This window comes from Caretta caretta, chromosome 10, assembly GCF_965140235.1.
Source record: "Caretta caretta isolate rCarCar2 chromosome 10, rCarCar1.hap1, whole genome shotgun sequence".
NCBI lineage: Eukaryota > Metazoa > Chordata > Testudines > Cheloniidae > Caretta > Caretta caretta.
Window position 1 is genome coordinate 27,532,556 of NC_134215.1, and position 24,265 is coordinate 27,556,820.

Consider the following 24,265-nt stretch of genomic DNA (forward strand, 5'->3'; position numbering starts at 1 on the left):
TAGGAGTGGTTAGTGATGCTAGGTGAGGGAAAAGACTGCAGGCTCACTAGAGTCCTGTATGGAGGCGTAAGGCGCTGAAGAACCTTTTGATTTCTGCTTTATGTAACCTGCCAGTGTCAGGGCACAATTTAGTCCTCAGTGACATGCCCAAATCACAGAATGAGTCAGACACAGAACCAAGAATAAAACTCCTGTCTCCCAGGGTATGTCTACACAGCAGCTGGGAGCGGTAATTCCTAACACGGATAGACATACATGCACTAACCCTGCTCATGCCAGTTCTGTGACCCCGGCAGATCAGGTGCCAGCTCATGCTGAAGCCCCAGGTCAATTCACTTGTTTATTAGTATAAATCAAAGTGACTGTTAAATGTGTAAGAATGTATTTGGTGTTTAAACCTAATGAAAACTAATGGAATGTTATTTGTATTGTTTTCACTTATCTGTATCCTCTTATAATGTAATAGCAAACATTTACACTGTAAATACTCCTGTAACTTATTAACCCATCAGACAAGAAAGAAGCCTTGTGAAATGCAAATGAAGAACTTTAAACAGAAAAGTGCTAATTTCAAAGCAAGTGTGTGATGATCAGAGGTCAAAGACTCAAAATGCGTTTCATAGAATACCAGGGTTGGAAGGGACCTCAGGAGGTCACCTAGTCCAACGCCCTGCTTAAAGTAGGATCAATCCCCAATTTTTGCCCCAGATCCCTTAATGGCCCCCTCAGGGATTGAGCTCACAACCCTGGGTTTATCAGGCCAATGCTCAAACCACTGAGCTAGCCCTCCTCCCAGATTTCTTGCTTTCACTATAAGAATGGATTCAAGGAAAGATCCTTCATCTCTGGATTGTTTAGATCTTAACAGGGCAGAGTAACTGAACGAGAAGACAGAGATCCCCAGAGTTATTCTGGGTAGCCCTGAGGGACGTTTGGGAAGCTAGCAGATTACTACATCTCTGCTACCATTTGGAATTATAAACTGTGCCTCACCTGTAGATATACTGTACCTGCTCTAACCGCTCAGTAAGTCTCATTTCCTTTTAGCTAGTTTATCTGGGTGGCAAGATAGACTGGAGAGTCTGAGGAGACTGTGACTCTTATGGTAAGACTGGTATAGTGAGCCAGAAATTCACATTTGTCACTGGCTTGGTGAAATCTAATTATAGAACACACCACCAGCTTGGGGAGTCTGCCCTGAGGTAGGCCCTCACAGTTGTGAGCCACTCCAGACAGCAGCGTGAGAGGTGCCTAAAAATAGCAACGTGGCCACAGTGGACCAGGCAGTGGCTCAGGCTAGCCGACTCCATACATACCCAGGGACTGGCCAGGATTGTACTGCAGTGGCTAGCCCGGGCTGCTGTCATACTGCCATGACCAGACTACTATTTTGGGGTGCTATCTTGAGCAGAACTAGTGTGTGTATGTCTATCTTTGCTGGGAAGATCACCTCCCTGTTGCGAACCCAGAGTCCCCTTCCCTCACCAACAGACAGTTCTGCTGCCTTCACAATCAGAAAGTATTATGAATGATTGCAACTACCCCTGACATGTGATGCATGAGGCTTGCTTTTTTTTTTTTTTACTGTGCTTGTTCACTTGGGAAGGTCCAGGCCCTGGAACTGCAGAGGCACATGAAAACATGATGTAATGGTGAAAAAAAAACACATATAGAATATTTCTGAATTCTCTAAAAGATCCACTTTCAGTTAAGTACAAGAATTCCTTTTATTTTTTCAAACAAGTTTCATAAAGAAAAAAATGTAGAGAAAAACAGAAACTTATGTTCCATTTTAATCCTGTTTCAGAAGGCAGCCTTAACTCTGGAGCACCACCATAATAAGTAAATCAACAGTAATGTATTTTGTAAAAAATAATGAAGTCTTGGTCATTTGAAATCTCAGTGTAGGAGGAGCTGGTATTAAATCTTTGCTGAGCAAATACAATGGAGAATCTGTAACCTGGTACCCTAAAATGGGGAGACAGTGCTGGAGAGGAAATGGAAGGATAATGAGTTAGCCATGCATTTTGAATATAGTTCAACATCTTATTTAGTATGAATGACAACCTTGAGCTACTTTAGGATTAGGCTGGCAGATATAATAATGATCTGACACACAGAAGAGTTTTTCCACTCTAATAAACTATATTAAAGATATTACATCATATTTTAAAGCAGTTGGTTTGCCTAAATGTCCATCCTCTGCAACTGATCTTTTTTCTGGCTTTGTTTTTCCACCTTTAATCAGAGCTATGCATTCATGTGCATAACTGTAATTAACTTCTGACATGGTAAGTACCCCCCACTCAACCCTGAATAAACAATTATTTTAATGATCACCTTGTCTTTTATTTTATTCTGAGAGATCACTCTCCATATATTATTATTAGGTTTACAGTCATGCCTGTAATTTGCTAGCCACCTTCCAACCATACAGGGCCCCGTCCTTTGGTTGTCTATATGATAGAGTGGTGAAAATGTATCTGTGTGCCATCTTTGTGATCCCAGAGTTCTCAGAGTTTCCAGGTTTCATCCTGTTACTTTGCAAGTGCTCAGAAAATGAATGACTTTCATTGATTTTAGGAGCTGCGACCTCACTCCTACTCCTATGTCAATTATGAGAAACATTTCTAATTTAAAAATGTAGGTATACTTGGGCTGCAAAAGATGCACTGTTGGGAGTTATAAAAGCTACTTAACTGTGGGGGAATGTAAAAATATACGCACAATGCTGAAGTTAAAAACAAGACAAGAAAACCACAGATCTGGCAACTAACATGATAATGAAGAGGAGCTATGATCAACAGGAAGGAAGTAGAGTTTCCTCTTGATTAGGATGCTACAGAGTCTGACTCTGGATAGTTTTATTGTGTCTAGCTAATTAATAAATGTGGCAAGGAAAATTCTATAAAAAAAAACAAGTGAAAGCTGAAAAAATATGTTTTTGAAACATTTCTACAGCACAGAATGACATCATGTCCACTTGATATATTTTTATGACCCGCATAGTACAGAAAGATTTTGCAGAATTCAAACTTTAAATTAAAACAAACAAAAAAGGTTAGTCTTTTTAGTGGCGAAGATAGCCTGCCAAGCATAAATCGCAGGTACGTAATGCAGTGTTTCTTCTTGTATCTGTGAACAGTCTGAAACAATGTCTCTGGGACATGTAAACTCTGCAGCCACCATTAATCTGAAAGGAGTGTTAACTCTAAAGCCTAATGACAATGTTATCTTCATCAAATTAACACTGTCATTACTAACCATGTTTATACATGGATTGGGGAAAAGGGGGAGTGATGATCACATGTGGGATGAGAATTGGGAGATGTTACATTAAAGGGGAGAAAGGCAGAGGGAAGAAAGGAAGAGACACATAAGGACAGGCAAGATAGTTGAGAGACAGAGAAATGACAGGGTAGGGGGTGAGAAAAGAAAGAAAAGGATGAAAGTGCTGATCCTAATGATGAGCATATTTCCCCATTAAGTGAGGCTAACATTGCAATAAGGTACTGAACAACAATAAATGATACGAACTACAAGCTTAGTTATTTATGTAAAAGCCCTATTTTCCACTTGATCCTTGTGTAAACCTCCCTCTAACATCACTGGCAGTTCTCCAGTAAGTTTGAGAGAGCATGTGGTCTTAAATTCGCACACCAGCCCACAGAACATGATTAAAATTGAAATTCAGTTCTCTTCACAAGGGAGTTTGATATCCCTGACCTAAATGGAATACCTCCCTCTTTAAAATAATCATATTATGTAGCTCAGTTATAGGTAAATGTACATGTGTGCTTGGTTCCATTCTGTATGCTTTATCTTTGGGTCTAGAAGGAGCATGTTTATCTTACAACCAAAGAAGCAAGGGATCTTCACAACCAGTATCTGGAATGATTGGCACCAGTAAATTAACTATCACTGAGTGTGTGTGTGGAGGGAAGAGAGACTTCCAACTTGTGGCCCCGGAACAAGGAAAGAAGTCCTCTTTCTTTTAAAAATTCAACCTATTCATATAGGAGGCACAGACATTTGAGGACTTTTCCCTCCCTGTTGCTCTGGCCATGTTTCCTTTGTTCTTCTGTCTCTGCACTAGTTTCCTCTCTTCTTCCAAATGTACATCAACTTTTTTTCTGCTCTCAAGCATTTTATAACTCTATCCTAGCCTGTATCCTGCTGCCTTCACCTATTCCTTCATATCCACCTGCTTCCTTCATCCTATACCTCTCTCATGACTGCTCCTGTATCTCTTTTACTCCCTGCCCCATCTTTGTTCTTTGTAACAGTAGCAACCACTGTCTCTGGAGCAGCCTCCCAACCAATGTACATCAAGCACACTCTTTCCTCTACTTCATAAAAACCAGTGAGGTTCCATGGAGCATTTCACTCTGTGTTCATCTCTATCACATTTGTACATGAGGTTACTGTATTCTCTGGTACCCATTGGTGCCTTCAGTACAATTTGCGGTTTGGGGAATATTTTTGTTGAAAGCAGTGGTCAAAATTCCATTGATTTAGTCCTTTGCTTAGCACTTTCCACCAGTGCCTACTGTAAACTTCCCTATAGTTAAGCCTACATGAATCAAGTCAATGGAAATTCTTTTATAGATTTGGATGAGAGCAGGATCAAACCCTTATTGTACTGCACTTTATAATTAATACTATACACAGGATACATATACAGGACACATATACAGGATATTCACATATTTAACATCGGAAGATTTGTTATATTTATGTATTTTTCCAAAAAATATGCAGATTTTAACAGAATGATAAATATATGTTGATTAACCTTTCCATTTTAAATGTACAATCAATTAACTAATTTAATCTCTCAAAAAAATAACAGCCATTGGCATTATTCTTTGAATAATCCTTGTTTAGTTTCCATAATAGTATACATTTTAATGAAAAACTCATTATAACATAGCATAAGGCATAATTAATTCTGGGTGATTCTTTCTGTGTAAATAGCTAGTACAGATGTTGAATTCCATTTTCTACTGGCTTTATTAATTTTTCATAAACCAATATTTCGACTGTAATGGGTTATAACAGCTCCACAGAAGTTTTAGAAATGCATTAACTGTCATCAGTGTTGTGAATCTAACTGGGATTTTACCATTTGTATAATAGTACTTTAACATTACATTTTTTAAACTGTGGTTACAGCTTTGTTTTATGCTCTGAAAATGAACATCTAGGTATAATTAACATAAGGGATATTAAACAATATTTAGTTAATTTGTCTGTATTTAGAAAACAACTTAATCTGTTTAACTAATAATGTCCTAGAATAAATTTAGAGGGAGAAACTGCTTAGTTGACAGCAAAGATCAAAACTAAAGGCATATTGTAATGGAATAGACTCCCCTATTCACATCCTACACACTAATGTAATAATCTTTGTATAAGGTATGCCTTGTGAGATATAATTTGAAAACTCATAATTTGCTGGTCAGTATTGTCCTGATAAAATATGTGTGGCAACATTGTATGTAAAGTTATAACACATTTTCCAAACCCCACTGCCCTGCCGAAGCAGAATCATCATAGAATTGTAGGACTGGAAGGGACCTCAAGGTCTTCTAGTCCAGTTCCATATACTCAAGGCAGGAATAAGTCAGCAAATAGGTCTGTCCTAAACAAAAGAATGTGTGCTTGCCTTAATTTACATTTAAGCAGAACACAGAGTCATCAAGCAGGAAGGGAAAACAAAGGAAGTTCACACAGATAGAAAAAAGCAGCAGGGAATATCCTTCCACACAGACTATTTGTCTCCTGGTTGTCAGCTGGAAATGTTTTTTCAAGAGAGGGATTGAAACTATAAAAAGGAGGGGACACCCCAAGGGACCCCCTTCTCTCTTCCACTTTCTGTATCTGGCATTGTACCTAAGATGATAGAGGAAAACAGCAAACAGCCATTGGACTGGGGGGGGGGAGAGGGTTCAATAACTTTGCTGGAAACATGTGGTGAGACATTTTGCTTGAATACAATATATTTTTGTTAAATTAGACACAAGTAAGTGTTTTATCTTCTAACCATTTCTGACTTATGTCCCATTACTTATACTCACTTAAAATCTCCCTTTTTGTAGTTAATAAACTTGTTTTACCATTTTATCTAATCCAGTGAGTTTAAATTGAAGTGTCTGGGTAACTCTATTTAAGATAATAAGTTGGTATATTATCCCTTGAAAGGAATAATAGACTTAAAATATCTGCACTGTCCAGGGGAGGGCAGGGCAGTACAGGACATACATTTAGTGTGTGTGTGTGTGGGGGGAAATCCAGGACTGGGGGTGTGTTGGTTTGACTCTGCATTATAGCTGAGGCTGGTGAGAGCCAGGGTGTAACTGACAGGTTGCAGTTACACACAGACACACAGGGTGTGGCTTGCACGCTGGAAGGCTGTTTGTGAGCAGCCCAGGTGGGAGCTACTATAGCTAGGCATTGGAAGGCATTCAGGCTAGCAGGCCAGGGCTGACACAGCCCCCAACTAGTCTGGATTGTACCCTGGTATGTCACACATCTAATCAGAGTGCAAAGTACATTGAAATATATATATATATAGAGAGAGAGAGAAACCACAATATGACTGTACAAAAGTTATGCTTTGCATGTACTATACAGTGAACTTTTTATCTGAGGATCTAAAGTTGTAGTATAAACAATCATTTAGCCTCATAAGATTCTGTGTGAAACATGGCTCATTCACTCATGTAATGGTGTTTTTAGGACACCCGTCTCTGCTAAATGAAATACCGCAGTGCTCAGAGACTGAAAGATTAGCATAGGGATAAAACCCCCAGTGCTCAGACACTACAAGAGAAAAAAGGTGCAAGTCCTCTCTTGAACAAATTTCCATTTACTCAGCAATTTCCTGCCTCCCCCGCATAATTATGTGCTTACATGTGCTATATTACAATAGTTCCTATGTTAATTATAAACAAATATACATTTTTAAAGCATAAAACAAAGCTACAATGGGAAATTACTTACCAAACCCTACTTCTTTGACGAGATCATTAAAAAAGGATTTCCACTCTTGGATCTCAGCTTCCAACTGTGAGACAAGTTGGAGCTCTCCTAGCACTTCAAATGCTTTAGTGTTCTGAGGCACTGATGGTTGGGAAGGAGCACTAGACCCACCCCTATGTTCCACATGAACTACCATGCTGGGGACAGATTTCCAAAGGCAAACATGACAGCTAGGAGTGGGGTGATTAATTTAGAGAAGACTATATTATTACTGAGGTGGGAGAACCCTCTCAAGTGGAGCCATCAGAAGAAGAGAGCAGCATCGGACAAAGTCTGGCACAGACTGTGGCTGGAAAGGAGCTGACTGTGAAGGTTCTGGAGGGAGCTGAGGCAGTTATAACAGAACATGGGATAGGTAGGTGGTTCTCCTGCTCACCTGTCAGTACCTCAGCAGGCTGAAAATTGTTCTTACCTTTCTTGTAGAGAACCAAGAATGGGAATCTTGTTTGTATGGTGTATTTAAAGAATCATGCTTTACAAAAATAGTTTTCCTGTCTGTAAAATGGATATAACAATAGCTCCCTACATACCAGAGATGTGGCGAATCACAGAGCTCAGTACTGAAATGGCAGACTGAATAATAGGTTGCTGTTCTTCATTTTTAGCAGCCAAATCCTTTACTAAGGCAGATAATGCTTAACTATTCCATTATCATTTCACATATGAATAACACTGGTCACTTCTGAAAGCACCCGTGTATTATTTTTCCCTTCCTCACCGCAAGTTATTTTAGTAAAGATAATTAAGGGCCAGATCATCCTCTCTCACAGTAAAAGCTTTGGGACAAGACTTTTTCCAAGGGAAACTATATAAGAGTTTCCTCACAGAGATTCCCCTGGATCGTATCATCTGGTGGGAAGCGGAAGGTTTAGCTCCTATTCCACCCCAAAATCTGATGGATACCAGGGAATATGCAGGAGGGTCAGAACCATCCAGTCCGAGGCCCTGCACCTCCTGCAGCAGCTGCTTGTCAGAGCAGCTTCAATGGACTACGTCTAGTAACAACTTCCCAAGAGGTGTATTAACTTTTCCATGCCACAGCTGCACAGATGACAAAATGCATCCTCCCCAGCCCAACCAGCCCTGGTTCCCACACCTTCCTTTCTCAGAACCCTGGACCATGTGCAGGGCCCAAGGAAGAGAACAGAAGCCCCCTTTCTATAACAGGGTTCAAAGAAGAACTAGATAAATTCATGAAGGATTTCCAATTCCAATATATCTTTTTTGAGATGGGACAACCACATCTGCATGCAGTATTCAAGATGTGGGCGTACCATGGATTTATATAGAGGCAGTATGATATTTTCTGTCTTATCTTCTATCCCTTTCTTAATGATTCCCAACATTCTGTTCACTTTTTTGACTGCCACTGCACTTTGAGTGTTTTCAGAGAACTATCAAACAATGACTCCAAGATCTCTTTTTTTAGACGAGGTAGAGAAGATTTATAGAAGAACAAGTGTTCCAGTAGTCTCCAAGTTGGAGAGTGGTCAGTTTAGATGAGCTATTACCAGCAGGAGAGTGAGTTTGTGTGTGTATGGGGGTGGGGGGGATGTGAGAAAACCTTGATCTATGCAGGAAATAGCCCGACTTGATTATGTAAAGAGTTGTCACTTTGGATGGGCTAGCACCAGCAGGAGAGTGAATTTGTGTGGGGGGTGGAGGGTGAGAAAACCTGGATTTGTGCTGGAAATGGCCCACCTGTTGATCACTTTAGATAAGCTATTACCAGCAGGACAGTGGGGTGGGAGGAGGTATTGTTTCATATTCTCTGTGTGTATATAAAGTCTGCTGCAGTTTCCACGGTAAACATCTGATGAAGTGAGCTGTAGCTCACGAAAGCTCATGCTCAAATAAATTGGTTAGTCTCTAAGGTGCCACAAGTACTCCTTTTCTTTTTGCGAATACAGACTAACACGGCTGTTCCTCTGAAACCTGTCATCTGGCAAAAAGCAGCCATACTTTCTTGATGTTCTAATTTGCTTCAGCCATGATCATTTCAAAGCCACTTATAAAAAGACTTATAAAGCTACTCAGTAGGACAAAAAATAGTTTTGCTGTAATATCTTTCACAGGGAAATAATTACTTGCATATGCAGGGTCTGTCGTGTATCTCTGTTCTTTCTCCATTTTATCTCTCACACATTTTCTTAATGAAAGGTCTGCTTTTATAGTATACTTAGAGAAAAAGGTGGAGCAATAACAATCATGTCACTAGTCCTACTGTTTACCATTATCTTCAGGATTATAGAGTTTATTCACATTATATTTCTCCACTTTTGACTTTAATTGTCTGCTTCAAGTTATCAGGACATAACTATATCTTAGATTTGCATTGCATTAGGGGATCTTTTCCTTTCTTTATTGATCTTGTCTTATGGAGTAATTTAACTCAATTCTAATTTTCTTGTGCATGCGGGGTGTTCTCCATCCAAGGAAGTGAGTTATGTGTATTCAAGTGGTGCATCTTATGAATCTTGTTAAGCTTTACTGCCTTATAGCCCGCACTGATGGAATATTTAATCACAGAAATGAGTTGGCAGATATGATGTACAATGTGGTTAAGCCTTGCGGCGTGTGTCTTCACCAGCAATTGAGAAACGGGTGAATCTGCCATTCATCAGTGCCATCCAGACAGCTTTGTATAACCTTCTGTTTTTTTACTTATTTATGAAGATTAAAGGTGCTCTAAATCAACAGTTTCTCTGTAGATATATCATCTTTCATTTCCAAAGTGGCGAAATTTTTCATCATTTATTAGCAGGCAAAAGGAACTTCTTGCACTGACTGTGAAGTAGTAGAGAGGGTGGGTGTGGGTGAGGTAATATCTTTTATTGGACCAACTCCTGTTGGTGAGAGAGAGAAGCTTTCGAGCTTGCACAAAACATTGTCTCAGTACAGAAGTTGGTCCAATAAAAGATATTAGCTCTCCCACCTTATCTCGCTAAATCCTGGGACCAACACAGCTACAAAACACTGCATACAACAATGTGAAGTAGAAGGTATTTTCCATGTTAAATTTTAACATGGTAGTACTGGAAAACATAATTAAACTAAAAAACTAAAAATCTTACCCATCTTAAAACCTTATTTCTAATTCCGAGGTCTTCAAAAGTTTTATTGCCTCCTCTGCAAATGACATAGGACAGAATGGCACAATATGCCAAACCATTCAATTATTGTGGGCAGACACTACGTTGCTGTTTTACTGTTTTATTTTCTATCACATTAGGAGATCTAACGTACTTCTTTTTAAAATAAAAATAATACACTGCTTTTCAACCAAGTTTAAATACGTCGGTGGGAAACATTATTGTTCATTCAGTATTTTAAAGGCACTAACAACATAGGAGTTTGATGTGCAGTTTAAAAAAAATTGCCTGTATGTATGAATGGAATAAAATTTCAGATAAAAATAAAAAAAAACAAAGTGTCTTGATAAGAGCTTTTTAGGATGTGGTAGGCAACATGTCATAATTCATAAAACTGAATTAATACTGTTCTAATGGTAATTAAAGCTTCTCATTAAGAGGGGCAAACACCTCCCTGTGTTGGCAGTAAAAATGCACTTGGGACTTGAAGAGGTTATACACAAAAATCAATAACCTGCCATTTTATAATTAAAAGACAAAATAAATGTTAGGGAAATGTCCACTAAATTAGGAAAATTACCTTTAGGAGAGATTGAAAATATTGATTTTAATTTACAAAAATATGTGAACTCTTCATGCCCTAGTCTGTGAGACAATTAGAAGCCAGGTTGTTAATTCTGCATAAGCTTGAGAAAAATCAATAATTGCACTATGAGAATATTATGATATTTGTCATTAACACAAAGTCATTTATATAAAACGACTAATGACTCTGACTTCCTAATTCATGCAGGTTCAGGGTTGGTTGGCTAAATATATAAACCAGATCAATGTCACATTCTCTATTTTGACTTATAGACACACACAAAACTGGGAAATAAATCCTGCCTATGCTTAGAGTAGAGCTAAAATAACTTAATTCCATTGAATTAAATTAAGAATTAAGATAGGAATTAAGCTATTTAAATACCTTTATACATTTCAGTACTATTTTAATACCACAATGGTGCACCCCACCAATACATCACTTTAATGCTTATTAACACACTATAGACCAAATTCTGCTCTTGATGTGCCCAGGCAGCTTCCTTTGACTTCAATATGCGTATTTAAAATTGCTCTTGTTCAACATGTTTGTTTTCCCCGAAAAAATGTTGACTGTTGCTGTCTACTCATTTATATATATATATATATATATATATATATATTACAGCATTTGCTGGTAGTAATCATTTTAGTGACAGCTATGTATCTTCTTTTGAGATGAAACACTCTATTTCTAGTCTTAGCTCAAAGTTAGTTTTCAAAGAATATGAACTAAACATGTCCTGCAATGTTTTAGTTAGCTGAGCGAGTAGTAGTAGTATCTACTTTTTTGGTTTAGAAAAAAAATAAAAAAGCTTGTTGGTACCTCATATACATACAAAACCCATGTAAAAACAGACACATGGAAAGATAGGGATAGAGCTACTTAAACTAGTTTAGTATAAGATTCATGTATGGCTTAGGGGCCTACAAAAGACTTACATGATTTCAGTACCAACTGGAATATTTTAAATACACGGTGTCTGCTTGCCTTTTGCAGTTCAACTACTCACTTTCAACAGATAATCTCTTCAAAATGGCAGTCAGCTGTGTTCTGAAGGCCTGATTCAAAGTCAACGGAGAGACTAACTTCAGTGGGCTTTAGACCAGGCCTTAACTGGAGTTTAAGTGTTATTATGATTGCTAGGCGTCCAGTTTTCAACCAGAACGCCCGGTCAAAAAGCGACCCACGTGGCTCTGGTTGGCACCGCCGACTGGGCTGTTAAAAGTCCAGTCGGTGGCGCAACGTGGGTCCAGATCTAAGGCAGGCTCCCTACCTGCCCTAGCTCCATGTGTTTCCCAGAAGTGGCTGCCAGGTCCCTGCAGTCCCTAGATGCACGGGCAACCAGGAAGGCTCTGTGCGCTGCCCCTACCCCCCGCGAACCGTGGCCAGTGAGAGCTGCGGAGGTGGTGCCTGTGGGTGCAAGGGCAGCATATGGAGCCTCCCTGGCCACCCATGCATCTAGGAGCTGCAGGGACCTGGTGGCTGCTTCCCAGGAGCTGCAGTAAGCGCCATTGGGACCCCCCCCCCCCGAACCCTCTCCCACATTCCAGCCCCCTGCCCCAGCCCGGAGCCCCTTCCTTCACCCCAAACCCCACCCCAGAGTCCACACCTGCAACGAGAGCCCTCACCCCCTCCTGCACCCCAAACCCCTCATCCCCAGCCCCACCCCAGTGCCTGCACCCCCAGATGGGAGTACTCATCCTCTCCCACACCGCAACTCCCTGTCCCAGTCCGGTGAAAGTGAGTGAGGGTAGGGAAGAGCAAGCGATGGAGGGAGGTGAGATGAAGGGGCCTCGGAGAAGGAGCAGGGCAGGGCTGTTCGGTTTTGTGCAATTAGAAAGTTGTCAATCCTAAGTGTTATGGTTTCACAGCACTTTTTATAGATGTTACTGATTATGGCCCAATTCTGCATTCAGATGGATGCAGGCACAATCCCATTGACTCCCAATGAGATCGGAGCCCATGTACTCCAGGGCAGAACTTGGCCACACTGTAGATTCGATAGATAAAAGGTGGTTTCCACAGGTATAACACTAACAAGATTTAAGTTATTTTTAGGATTAGATGCACCTTTTGGAATCTGTAATTTTCAGATAAATACACTTGCACATATTAATCTGTACTACTACTTGCAAAGAAATTGTCAAAGAATATATTAAGATATTCCATTTGCTAAAGGCTTTTTCCACTCTAACTGGAAAAAAATTGTTTATGCACAAGTAAAACACTGAATCTGAAAAGTTAAATAATTCCCTCATGCCAGCTGGCCCAAAATAAATGAAGTATCAGTTTAAAATGGCACGCATTCTCAGTTTGGGGGGGATCTCATCCTACACTGGAGGTGGGTTAGACTTCATGAACAAATAGGTGTGTTCCCTTTTAACTGCTATGATACTAAATAACTTAAATAATGGAGTAACACCCAGTCAAGATCCCAGAGTCAACTGTCATTTTCCCAAATAGGTCTAAAATTGCATATACAAAAAATTTACAAACAAAACATTGAAAAAAAACTTTAAAACTAATACCTAAAAGAAATAAAATGATTATGGTTATATTTTCCTGTTTTACTATTAAGTATTAGTCTAAACTACTCCTTAGGCAAAAGTGAATGTGCTTATATATAGTCTATATATTAGTGTGCATTTCACAGAGAATTATTATTATCTATTATGTAATATTAAATAACAGTCATATACTTGAATGTATTGTAAGGGTAGATTTTAATTTGCTCAGGTTATTGGTAAAAACCTTCATTATAAACTTTTTAATGATCGGCAGGCAATGTGAAATAAATGAACTCATACTCAAAACACTTTGTACACTTTCAACAACAACAAAACAAGATAAAACTAACAAGTATAGTGGTACTCTTACCTGCATAGAATTCTGGACTATAAACTGCACCGACAACTGGATTTAATTTCCAGCCTACAGCAAAAAAACAAAACAACAACAGAAAAAGGACTGAGTAAATATTATAATAATAAATACTATTAATAAATATTAAATTTCTATAAAGAAAACTGGAGTATGAAGCTGTTATTTCAGGATCTTGTAGTTTTAGTGGAAGTTGTATGTAGATATGTAAGTTTGATCACAGTATTTATATATTGAAGAAATGATTGAACTGTTTATCTTTAAATATGCAGTGGTCTGGCTATGTCACCATGAAATATAAATGGTGAGAACTGAGGATTGTATAAAATATTGGCTTTTTTTCCCTGGAGTGGTGGTTATATTTTGTGAATGCTAATGCTCATAAAACACAGACTGGTAAGCATTGGCTCAAGACAGTGAACAGTGCATTGTAGGCAGAAGCCACTTAAGCTTCCCCACACAGCTTTCCTACAACACTTCAATCCGGAGATGTGAGAACATATCTATTTCAAGCCTTGCCTCAGCAAAGACTGACAATTATTGAAAAAGCGTGACAAGCTATGTGAAAGGTTCCCCATCACACTCCCATCTTCTCCTGAGTTAACAGGTGCCCACTGAAAGCGATCTTTCACTTGGGACATGAGATGACTTGGATCCCAGGTTTTCAGAGGCAGCGGAAAAAGGGAAGAAACCCTAAAGAAATCTGTATGCACAGAGTGGTATTTCATATTTGTATAAGATATTTCATCTGAAAATCCTGTACTTAAAAACTATGATCCTGATCCTGCATCACTGGAGTCAAACACAGATTTGCCATTGTTTTGATTTTTAAGCAGGAGTGGGGCCTATATATAGTGTGAGGAATGTGCGAATTATCTGTGTTAATTTTTATTAATGTTACTGATAGCTAGATAGACTGCTAGATAATTATACGTCTATATATAATTGTGGTTCTTTTACTGATGCATAAAAGGTGACTAAGAGTTAAATCCTGCAATAAGCCAAAGCAATGGTTGTAAACACAATGCAATTCCCTGCTGCTCATATAGATAATACAGGGAAGCCACCATTTCCAGACTGCTTCAGATGTCCTCTGGAGAAATCCATAAACTAATTAAAACCAGGGTCAGGGTCCCAGGTCAGACAAAGGTAGTTTGAATTGGATAAAATAAGACAAGCATGCACACAGACTTGCGGGAGGTGGAGCTGTCCAAGGGGCAGCAGTTGCAGGAGGCATCCTGACTCACCCAACCTCCGTGCTTGAGGGGTTGGGAGGTAAGGGGGCGTGCCTGAGTTAATCAGAAGTCTGAATTAACCTGTCAAGGAAAGGTTAAGTTTTGGCTAAGGCATTATGCATTTAGGCTTTTGATATTTTTAACTTGTTCTCTCTCCTTGCAATGTTCTATGGATAAATAATTCATACTCTGTTTTGAACACAGCGTGTACTAGCTGATCACTGCTCCTGGAAAGGATTCCATAGCAGAGATGAAATCTTGCTGGACCTGCTGGAGATAAATATGTTTGGGCGAGATGGAGATAAATATGGTTGGTAAACAGGGAGTGCTGTAGCTCGGTGATCCAGTTTAAAAGTGGGGTGAACCACAGGGTTCCACTCTCAGAGAAGTAAATGCAAACTGCACTTGAAACAAGTGCCCTCACACTTGAAAGGAGTGCCAACAGAGAGACTTAATGTGAGATCACAAGTGCAGCTCATCCCTGAACTATAACATATTGGAATCCCCTTCATCTATCACTGAAATGTAGCCATCTCTGGCATGAGACTCAATAAGTGTTTTTTTCAGAAAACAGCAACTCATCAATGTCAGAGCCCAAGTGATGAGTGTTCTTCTATAAAAACAATTCATTGATAAGATAAAATGGATAGTGAAGAACAATACTATATGTAATCTACACTTCAGGAGCAAATAACATATGCCTTAAATATCCAGAATGTAATTACCTAAGTTGGAAATTGGTCGAGCCATGGTGACTTATTAATTTTTTCTTGTGAATTTTCATGAACACCTTGGTTTTAAAAGTGCTACTGAAGGGTATTTTGACCCTAACCCCAACCCTAAGTTTTCTCCTTGGAGATCCCTGACTAGTGCAGTCCAAAAGATGTGTGATTTGAGTGAATTTCAGATCCTTCAGTCTCTGCTGTCAAAGGGGATGACACATATTGCTCAGCTTTGAACTAACACGAATGGGCACTCCATTTGTCCAAGAGAAAAAAATATCCTGGTAGATGCAGATGGATGCTCACAGCTGAAAGTCACAACCATATTTCATTTCCTTCCCATTCCGATGGCTGTACCATTGAACTTTTTGTAGCTAAGACAGGAAAGACTTCATTCATCATGAAAATAACAACCATTAAACTTTACTTTATCTTGTCAATGAAGTACGTACTGGCCCATAACTGTGTGGGTTAATCAAGCATGATAGGAGCAAGGAACTGTCAAAGAACCCCGGTTTAGCAGTTGGATGAGGCAAATTCTCCCCAGTGGGTGCAGTTTGATGCATTTTCCTTATTGTCACAACACTAATCTCCCCCTCATGTTGAAACTCTAAAAGCTGCAACTGTGAAAAAATAAATCTATATAGTCATCCAAAGAAATATAGGTTAAGTGCACTGTAGGGAGCAATCATGTACTGTAGAAAGCTTTCCTGCTTTGGCAGGAAGATGGACATAACATCAAAGGACATTTTCCACTTCTAAGGCCAGATATGCTAGTGTGGTGCATCTGCTTTGTTCCATGTTGCCAGTAGACTCTGGCTGTATAGTTGGCATAAATAGCCATGACAGGATCACCCCATTGTAAGGGAAAGGAGGACTTGTGGCACCTTAGAGACTAAGGTGCCACAAGTCCTCCTTTTCTTTTTGCGGATACAGACTGACACGGGGCTGCTACTCTGAAACCTCCCATTGTAAAGGGATACCCTACTGGCATAGAGGTTCTTACAAGACCTTTCCTCTTTGCTGTTTGCATACTGGGCATGGCTGGAGGAAAGGGGTATGGCAAGGATACCCCTTCATTGAGCTTATGTTTGGCTGTGGTTTCAGATTCTTAGGAACTAGCTCAGCATACCGAAGTGCCAGTATCAAGGCAATGCAAAGGTGAGTTTTGCAGCACCTCTCTATATCCCTTTCCCAACTTGTGCTTGTGTTCCTTGGTCTCACAGTTGAAGTCCCAACTCTAATACCACTTATGCAAGCCTGTGTGCCCTATAAGCCCGTAGGTTTCAGTCTCATGCCTTAAATTATAAAATGAGCATTAGACTGAAGAATAAACCTTCCTGGATTTAAATATGGGACACGATAGGCGACAGAATCTAAAGATGTCTGAAAGTCACTTTGCCAGTCTAGTGCATGTTCCTTACTCACAGGCAGCTAACTCACAATTAAAAAGCAGCTATATTTCCAAAAGAAATGACAAGCACAAGGTAAGTAACAAAAATCCATCTATCTGCTAGCATAAACTTGCATGACCAGTGGTGGTAGCAATTACACGGCCAGGGCTTCCACATGTCCGCCCAGTAGGGTTGCCAACCATCTAATCGCACAAATCCAAAGACCCTTGGCCCATCTCCTACCCTGCCCCTTTCCTGAGATCATGCCCCTGTCCCACCCCTTCTCTGAGGCCCTGCCCCCTGCTCACTCCATCCCCCCCCCACTCACTTTCACCAGGCTGGGGCAGGGGGTTGCGGTGCAGGAGGGGATGTGGGATGTAGGCTCTACGAGGGAGTTTGGGTGTGGGAGGGGATGAGGGGTCATGCTCTGGGAGGGAGTTTGGGTGCTGGAGGGGGGGAGGGCTCTGGGAGGGAGTTTGGGTGCAGGAGGGGGTGTGGGGTGCAGGCTCTGGGTGGGAGTTTGGGCGCTGGAGGGGGTCCAGGGTGTGGGCTCTTGGAGGGAGTTTGGTTGTGGGGTGAGTTTGGCGGTAGGGGTGCAGAGGGTCAGGGGGTCAGCGCTTACCTCAGGTGGCTCCTGAAAGTGACTGGCACAGCTCTCTGGTAGCGGCTCCTAGGAGGCGGCCCCAGGGGGTCTCCGTGCGCCACTACCCGCAGGCGCCACCCCCGCAGCTCCCATTGGCCACAGTTCCCAGCCAATGGGAGCTGCAGAGTCGGCGCTTGGGGCAGGGGCAGCGCATGGAGACCCCCTCCCCAAGGGCCGCAGGGATGTGCTTTCTGATTCCAGGAGCAGTGCGGAGTAGAGAGAGGGTGGGCAGGAAGTCTGCCTTAGCCCTGCTGTGCTGCCGGCAGCCCTTTTAAATTGCCCATGGCAATTGCCCCCACCCCCGTTGGCGGGCCTGTGTGTGATACTTTGAACAAGCACTACAAACCTAGGTCATTACATGGGCTTACATGTCTGATTGCTGATTTTTCGCAACCGGAGAAAAGATTAAAAATGAGGAACACAAGACAAGAAGTTCAAGAGAAAGCTTCAAATTATGTGGGAAATGCTTTTATCAACACAATTTTCACCTTCCTCTGCAGTGTGGGGCACGGGTCACTTGCTGGAGGATTCTCTGCACCTTGAAGTCTTTAAACCACGATTTGAGGACTTCAGTAGCTCAGACATAAGTTAGGGGTTTGTTACAGGAGTCGCTGGGTGAGATTCCGTGCCCTGCATTGTGCAGGAGGTCAGACTAGATGATCATAATGGTCCCTTCTGACCTTGAAGTCAATGATTCTATGATTTCAAGAACCTTCATTTCAGATGTAAAAAAATGACAATACTAAAAAGCAAGGTAACACCTACTCTGTGTGACACTGAAGTAAACTTGTCCCTAAAACACCGATGACATTCATAAGAAGACTGAGCCTCCTTTTCAAGCATCATCATCCCTGAGGTTGGATTTGATATTTGATGCTTAATAGAGAAAACCCTGTTCTTTAACCTTTGTAGCAAGATTAATTTAAATATGCGCAAAATCATTTATAACAAACCTTCTTTTATTCCCTCTGTCATACAACATATTGAACAAAAGAGTGAAATCTTCACACGTATATAAAATATTCCAACTTACTGTTAGAACAAAATGTTATTGTATGACCCAGTCAAGCCTTGTGCCTGTCTGGTTTGATTCACTGGGCTGACATTTTATACAAAAATCAGCAACAATGAAGGAAGCTTTCCATTTTCATCACTTGGCAGACACATATTCGTATGAATAAGAAAGAAAGAAAGAAAGAAAGAAAGAAAGAAAGAAAAGTTTCTAGAAGTGCCTGAGGACTTTCAGACTAGTCCTTCCCAGATTATTATAAATAAGTCAATAATTGTATGTCAAATTGAGAACAGTTATTTTATTTTTATTGTGGTGGGGGTGGTGGAAGTCTGACATGCTTATTAAAAAATTAACAAACACCTCACTTCTGTTTGCCCCACTTTTTAGCAAAATCTCAAGAATGAGCTCTCAAATGTGGAAAATAAGTTCCATGAGATTTCAGCACTTAAGACTGTCTCAGCCAACTGTGGCAACCTGCCTTTTTTGATCATACGTGTTCAGTTTTCTTTTGTATTTTTTGGTGGGCAAATAGGAACAAAGATATTAGTTTGGAAAGCAAATGGCTATAGCAAAAGTATCCAAGCCAAATAGAACAAATAATTATTGTCAGTAAATCCATTTCTGTTCTAATTTTTGTAGTTGAAAGGTGTTAATGATTAGAAATAATTCACAGAAAATAATTTTTTTTTGGCAAAACTGCTGAATTAAGCACTGGAAAAGGGATTTGGGTGGGGGGAAATCTCTTTGAAAAGCATTGCCTCCCCACATTTCTACAGATGACTCTTCTGTCATTAGTCTACAATATTGTACCCATTGTTAAATCAACAGCAAGGACATCATGTTTAGGTGATTTCCTAATTAGATTCCTGTATAGAAAAAGGGGAACCATAAAACAATTATAATTTTCTTTCTCTTCTCAACAAATTGTGGAACAGACAACAGAAACAATCCTGAAGTAAGCTGTATTATGATAATACCAAAGAGCAGCTCATGCTTGATAGAGGGAGCATCCTTCCGGCCTTCCCCCCCGACTCCATCATCCAGGGCACAATTGTCCCTATGATTAGTTCATTCATTGCTATACTAACACTGCACAAAGCCAGAAGAGAATAATCAATTCCTAGCCGTATATTCTCTGGTACATGCAGCATCAGTTTACATATTGCTACTATAGTTCATTATTTAGGTTCTGATTCTGCAACTTGTTGCATGCAAATGGAATGCTGTGCCTACAAGGAGCCACGTCGAAGTCAACAGACCTCTGTCCGAGCGCATCAGTTTGCCCAACCATAGCCCTCAATCCTGCAATGAACTCTGTGAGGATGACCTCATAAGACCCTATAAAGGCCACAGAACCGTCATTAGGACTGCATGCTTTTGCAGGAGTCCACCCACAGGGAGCAGCTTGCAACATTAGGGCTTACATGCATTCTGGTATTTGACAGTAAAAGGATCAAAAGCTCACACACTTACCATTCGTATAAGGGTTGACTGTCTTTTTATTTGTCATTACACGTGCTGTCGCGTTATTTACCTATGCACATAGAAAATTAAATTAGTAAATGTTATAGAGAGAGTCTGTGGTACTATTAAATGCATGCATTATTACTGCTATTAGTCATATAAAAATAAAATGCAATTTTAATTTTTAAAAGCCAGTAGGTGCATAACAAAATCATACTATATAAAATTACATTTACTTTCATAACCATTTAAATTTACAAATCATTTCAATAAAGCAACATCATATCATTTAAACTTTAATAAAGACACATTAAAAGCAAATTAAAAAGATACTGCATAATTTAAGATTTAAGTGCATGCTTGTATTCCATGATAACACTGAAACAATAAATATTTCAAAACAGAAAAAAATATATTTTATATGAAGGAACATGCAGTGGAGTAGAGGGGGAAGAGACAAGGTACAAGGAAACAAATAAAATGTCAAAAAAAGGGACAAACGAATTTTAGCAGTGTGCAACATAACCCTTTAGAAGAGAAGTACCATTGGAAAAGCAACATCTAGCATTCAACACTTGGAACAAGAGCCTTTTTCATTGCAAGAATTAACAAAATCATTCAAGCTTTAAAATCACAGCTAACAAAAGGATAAAAAGAGGGTGCATTATTTAACACAATATGGAGTTAACAATCTGAGTAAGATGTGCACGAAGTCATATCCTCAATCCAATCAGTGCCTCCCAGGCTTGCTTAAAACGTACACTCAATTACAGGCGTACCAATATAGAAAAAAATATAGCATCAAGAAAACTTAATACAACAAGTCAAAAAAATTCACGTGGTATATCAGCGCTAAATACGTGAAACGGCAGATGGACTTCTCCACTTACCATTCAGCACCATCGCCAGCATGGGTATGTATACAGTTACCATGGTTACTGAGAGTTTGGTGAGGGCCCTAAGCGCTACCGTCGAAGGGGGAAAATGAAAAGGCAAAATATGCAACATCTTACTCAAAAGACGACAGCATTTTCAACTGGTATTTTTTCTTTCTCTCTCTTTTTTTTTTATTCTAACAAATACGACTCTGAGGCAGTGTTGAAGGGGACCCAGTGGTACCAAAAACATTTGGGTTTGTTTTTTGATGGGGCTGGATGGGTCAGGCCAACCAGGAAAACCAGCCTGGTGGTTACTCTGAAATGAAACTTTCAAACAGACTGATATTGTTGTTGTTCTTTTGTTTTACTTTTGTCTCTTTTTATATTTTTGGATGCTATAATCTCCCAATCTGAGTTATTTTGAAAGCCACTGTGGATCCCACATCAACCCGGCATCAAAAAGAAAAAAACCCGACCTTTTGTTTGTTTTTGTTTTGTCTGTCTCACAGTTTTGTTTTAGTTTTTGATTTTTTTTTGTTTATTTTTTTTGGAATTTACTGCACCCATTGATTTACAAAACATAGAAAATAATAACTTCAAAATAGTAAAGCTTTTATTTTGTCTCATTTCTGTCATCCACCTTAGAGCAATAATGATAATAATAATAATAATAATAATCACAAAAGAAATAATAATAAAAAAACCCAAGTAAGGCCAGATTATCTCTTTATATATAAATATATATATATAAACAATGGGAAGGGGAAAGGGGAGCACACAAAAGACACCAATGATGCATCTGAAACAACAAATGAGAGTGAAGCAGACATTTATAAAAAAGATGAAAAGGAAAATATTTTGAACATGCACCTCGATTTTACGGCCCTCTACCACGGTGCCGTGTAATTTCTCCCTCGCCCTGTCCGCATCAGCACTATTTTCGAAAGTTACGAAACCAAATCCCTGCATGCAGGAGGGAGAAGGGGGGAAAACAACATGCACATTATTATTTCAGTCAATGACCACTTGTTTGCTTATGTTCTCTCGCTTTAATTTAATATTTTCTTGTTCTTGCTTCATTTCTGTAACATGCAAATTAGAAAAATTATAATCATACTGAGATGTGCAATAAATAAGCGACAAATGTGAACAAGTTTTTTTTTCTCTTTCATCAGTTAGATAACACCCCCTGAAGAATTCAAAGAATGATACCAAAGATACCTTTCTCAATGTCACTACAGAGGAAAATAAATCTAACAAAAAATGAAATCAAAATCAAATTTACAGTGTTTTCACATAGAAAAAATGAAATAATGAGAAAAGAAAGTGGACCACTTTTTAATGACATGCAGATAGTATCAACAAAATAAAAAAAACATGGGCACAAAATTCAACACTGAATGCCAATATACTCTAAAACATTGCCTACTTAGTCATGCTGTTGTGATTGTAAGAAACATTTTTCCCATGCAACACTAGGGTTATTTAAACTTTTGTCAAACTGTATAGCCTTTACTTATTTAAAAAACAAACAAAAAAAAAAAACAAAAAAAGAAAAGAAAAAAGAAAAGAAAAGAAAACCACCAACAAAAGTGGTACTTTTATAACTAAGCATAAACGTTCCAGTTTTCAAAAGATCAAACAAAATCACATGATGTGAATAGAAAGAAACTTCGATAAAGTAATAAAAATGCAAACATTTGGAATAAGTTTAACTGCTTCATATCGGCATTATTTTTGACATATAGTACATGCAACTGAGACTGTTTACTTTACCTACTCCCATGTTAGTGGGATAGGGTTATGCAACTTTGAAATATTATCATGAAAAAAACTAACCACTAAATACTTCAACACCAAAGGAAGACACGTGTATGTCTTTTCTGCTGCATATTAGTTATTTGACTATTCTAAGCACTTAACATTCTTATATTAGACTAAACAAAGACTTCCAATCTTGCTAGCATTCTTTTTTTGTTGTGCTAAAGCAGATAAATATGATTTTAAAATTGGAAAAATTAAAATGCTTCATCTACCACTGAAGTTGCTAAAATAACTTTTAAAATGACATTTCAGTATTTAAAAAACAAGAGAAACATTTATATATCATGATCAGAAAATGTACTCCAACCCTTTGAAACAATTCAAATACAGCATTGTCAGTGCTATGCTTTTGCATGTCGTCTTCAATAATTTAAGGCCAATTATCCCAACAGAAAAGCATTAACCAAGCTCCGTGTTTCAAATCAACAAGCATGTGCAAAACATACACCATCCTTTGTTAAGGACTGTTCCCATTCCAAGTTTTTCTGCTGTATGTAAAAGAAATTCTGCCCCAGCCACACACAATTTTCAGGATCGCTTTTATCCTCATTCACAAAGTATTCTCAGCACAACTTTTTTTATGCAGTGCTCATCTTTGTTAGGCCTGATCTACACCGAAAAATTAGATCAATATAATTGTCTCTCAGGGGTGTGACATAGTTAGGTCAACCTAACTCATACTGTAGATGCAGCTAGTTAACATCTCTTGGAGAGGTGGATTAACTACATTGACGGGAAAAAACATTCCATCAATATAAGACGTGTCTACACTATGGCACTATAGTGGACAGTGGCAGCACTGTAGCTGTGACGCTGTAGCATAGACATGCCCTTAGGCACCTCAAGCAAGAGACGTCATACTTCCACACACCTCTGCCCCTGCCCAGTTCCCCATCACTGTGTTAATAAAACATGACGTAAACCGTGAAGGACAAACTTTATAAAGTCAATCTTGATATAAAAATATGTATCTATAATTCTGCTAACTAAAGTTGCATCCACTTCCTCAACCAGGGTAACATTATTTCCGAGTGAAACACAGAGTCTCTGTGGCAACATTGCTTCTATGCATAATTTAGCCACCTTCTCTGCCTGGTCCAGTCCATTGTTTAATTTTGCAGTCAGTTAAAGTCTATCCAACCCAGTAACTTCTTTCCAGCAATCTAACCTATCATCACTTGCCCTGTATTAGTAAAACGGGTCTACGGATTAGGAAAGGGGAATGGCAGAATGTTAAGATTTTGGGGGGGGTGGGGGAGGAGTGTTTATATTCAACCCATAAAAACACTTTTAGCTAAACAGGAACAAACACAAACCATTCAGAATATCATACGCACAAAGCCAAAATAGTGAATTAATTTGTGAAAAAACATTAAGAAACTATTAGAAATTACCTTTTAAAAGTAGAGATTGGTATTCCTTTTATCTATTCAAGCCATAGATTTATCTATGCTTGTGCATTATGTAGGGAAGTGTGTGTATAGCACT

At 39.2% G+C, this 24,265-nt stretch overlaps 1 protein-coding gene across 43 annotated transcripts in view; it reads right to left on the reverse strand.

The window, feature by feature from the left end:
- The window catches only part of RBFOX1 (RNA binding fox-1 homolog 1), a 2,443,894-nt gene that overhangs the window by 113,883 nt on the left and 2,305,746 nt on the right, over positions 1-24,265 (reverse strand). For 38 of the 43 annotated variants that reach the window (XM_048868136.2, XM_048868129.2, XM_048868132.2 and 35 more), the window contains 3 exons: positions 21,824-21,916; positions 20,085-20,145; positions 13,603-13,656 (listed from right to left, as the gene is read on the reverse strand). In XM_048868136.2, the coding sequence (XP_048724093.2) occupies positions 13,603-13,656; positions 20,085-20,145; positions 21,824-21,916 (208 nt within the window). The remainder of the gene's footprint in view (positions 1-13,602; positions 13,657-20,084; positions 20,146-21,823; positions 21,917-24,265) is intronic. The other 5 variants (XM_048868143.2, XM_048868163.2, XM_048868138.2 and 2 more) reach the window with 1 other exon arrangement.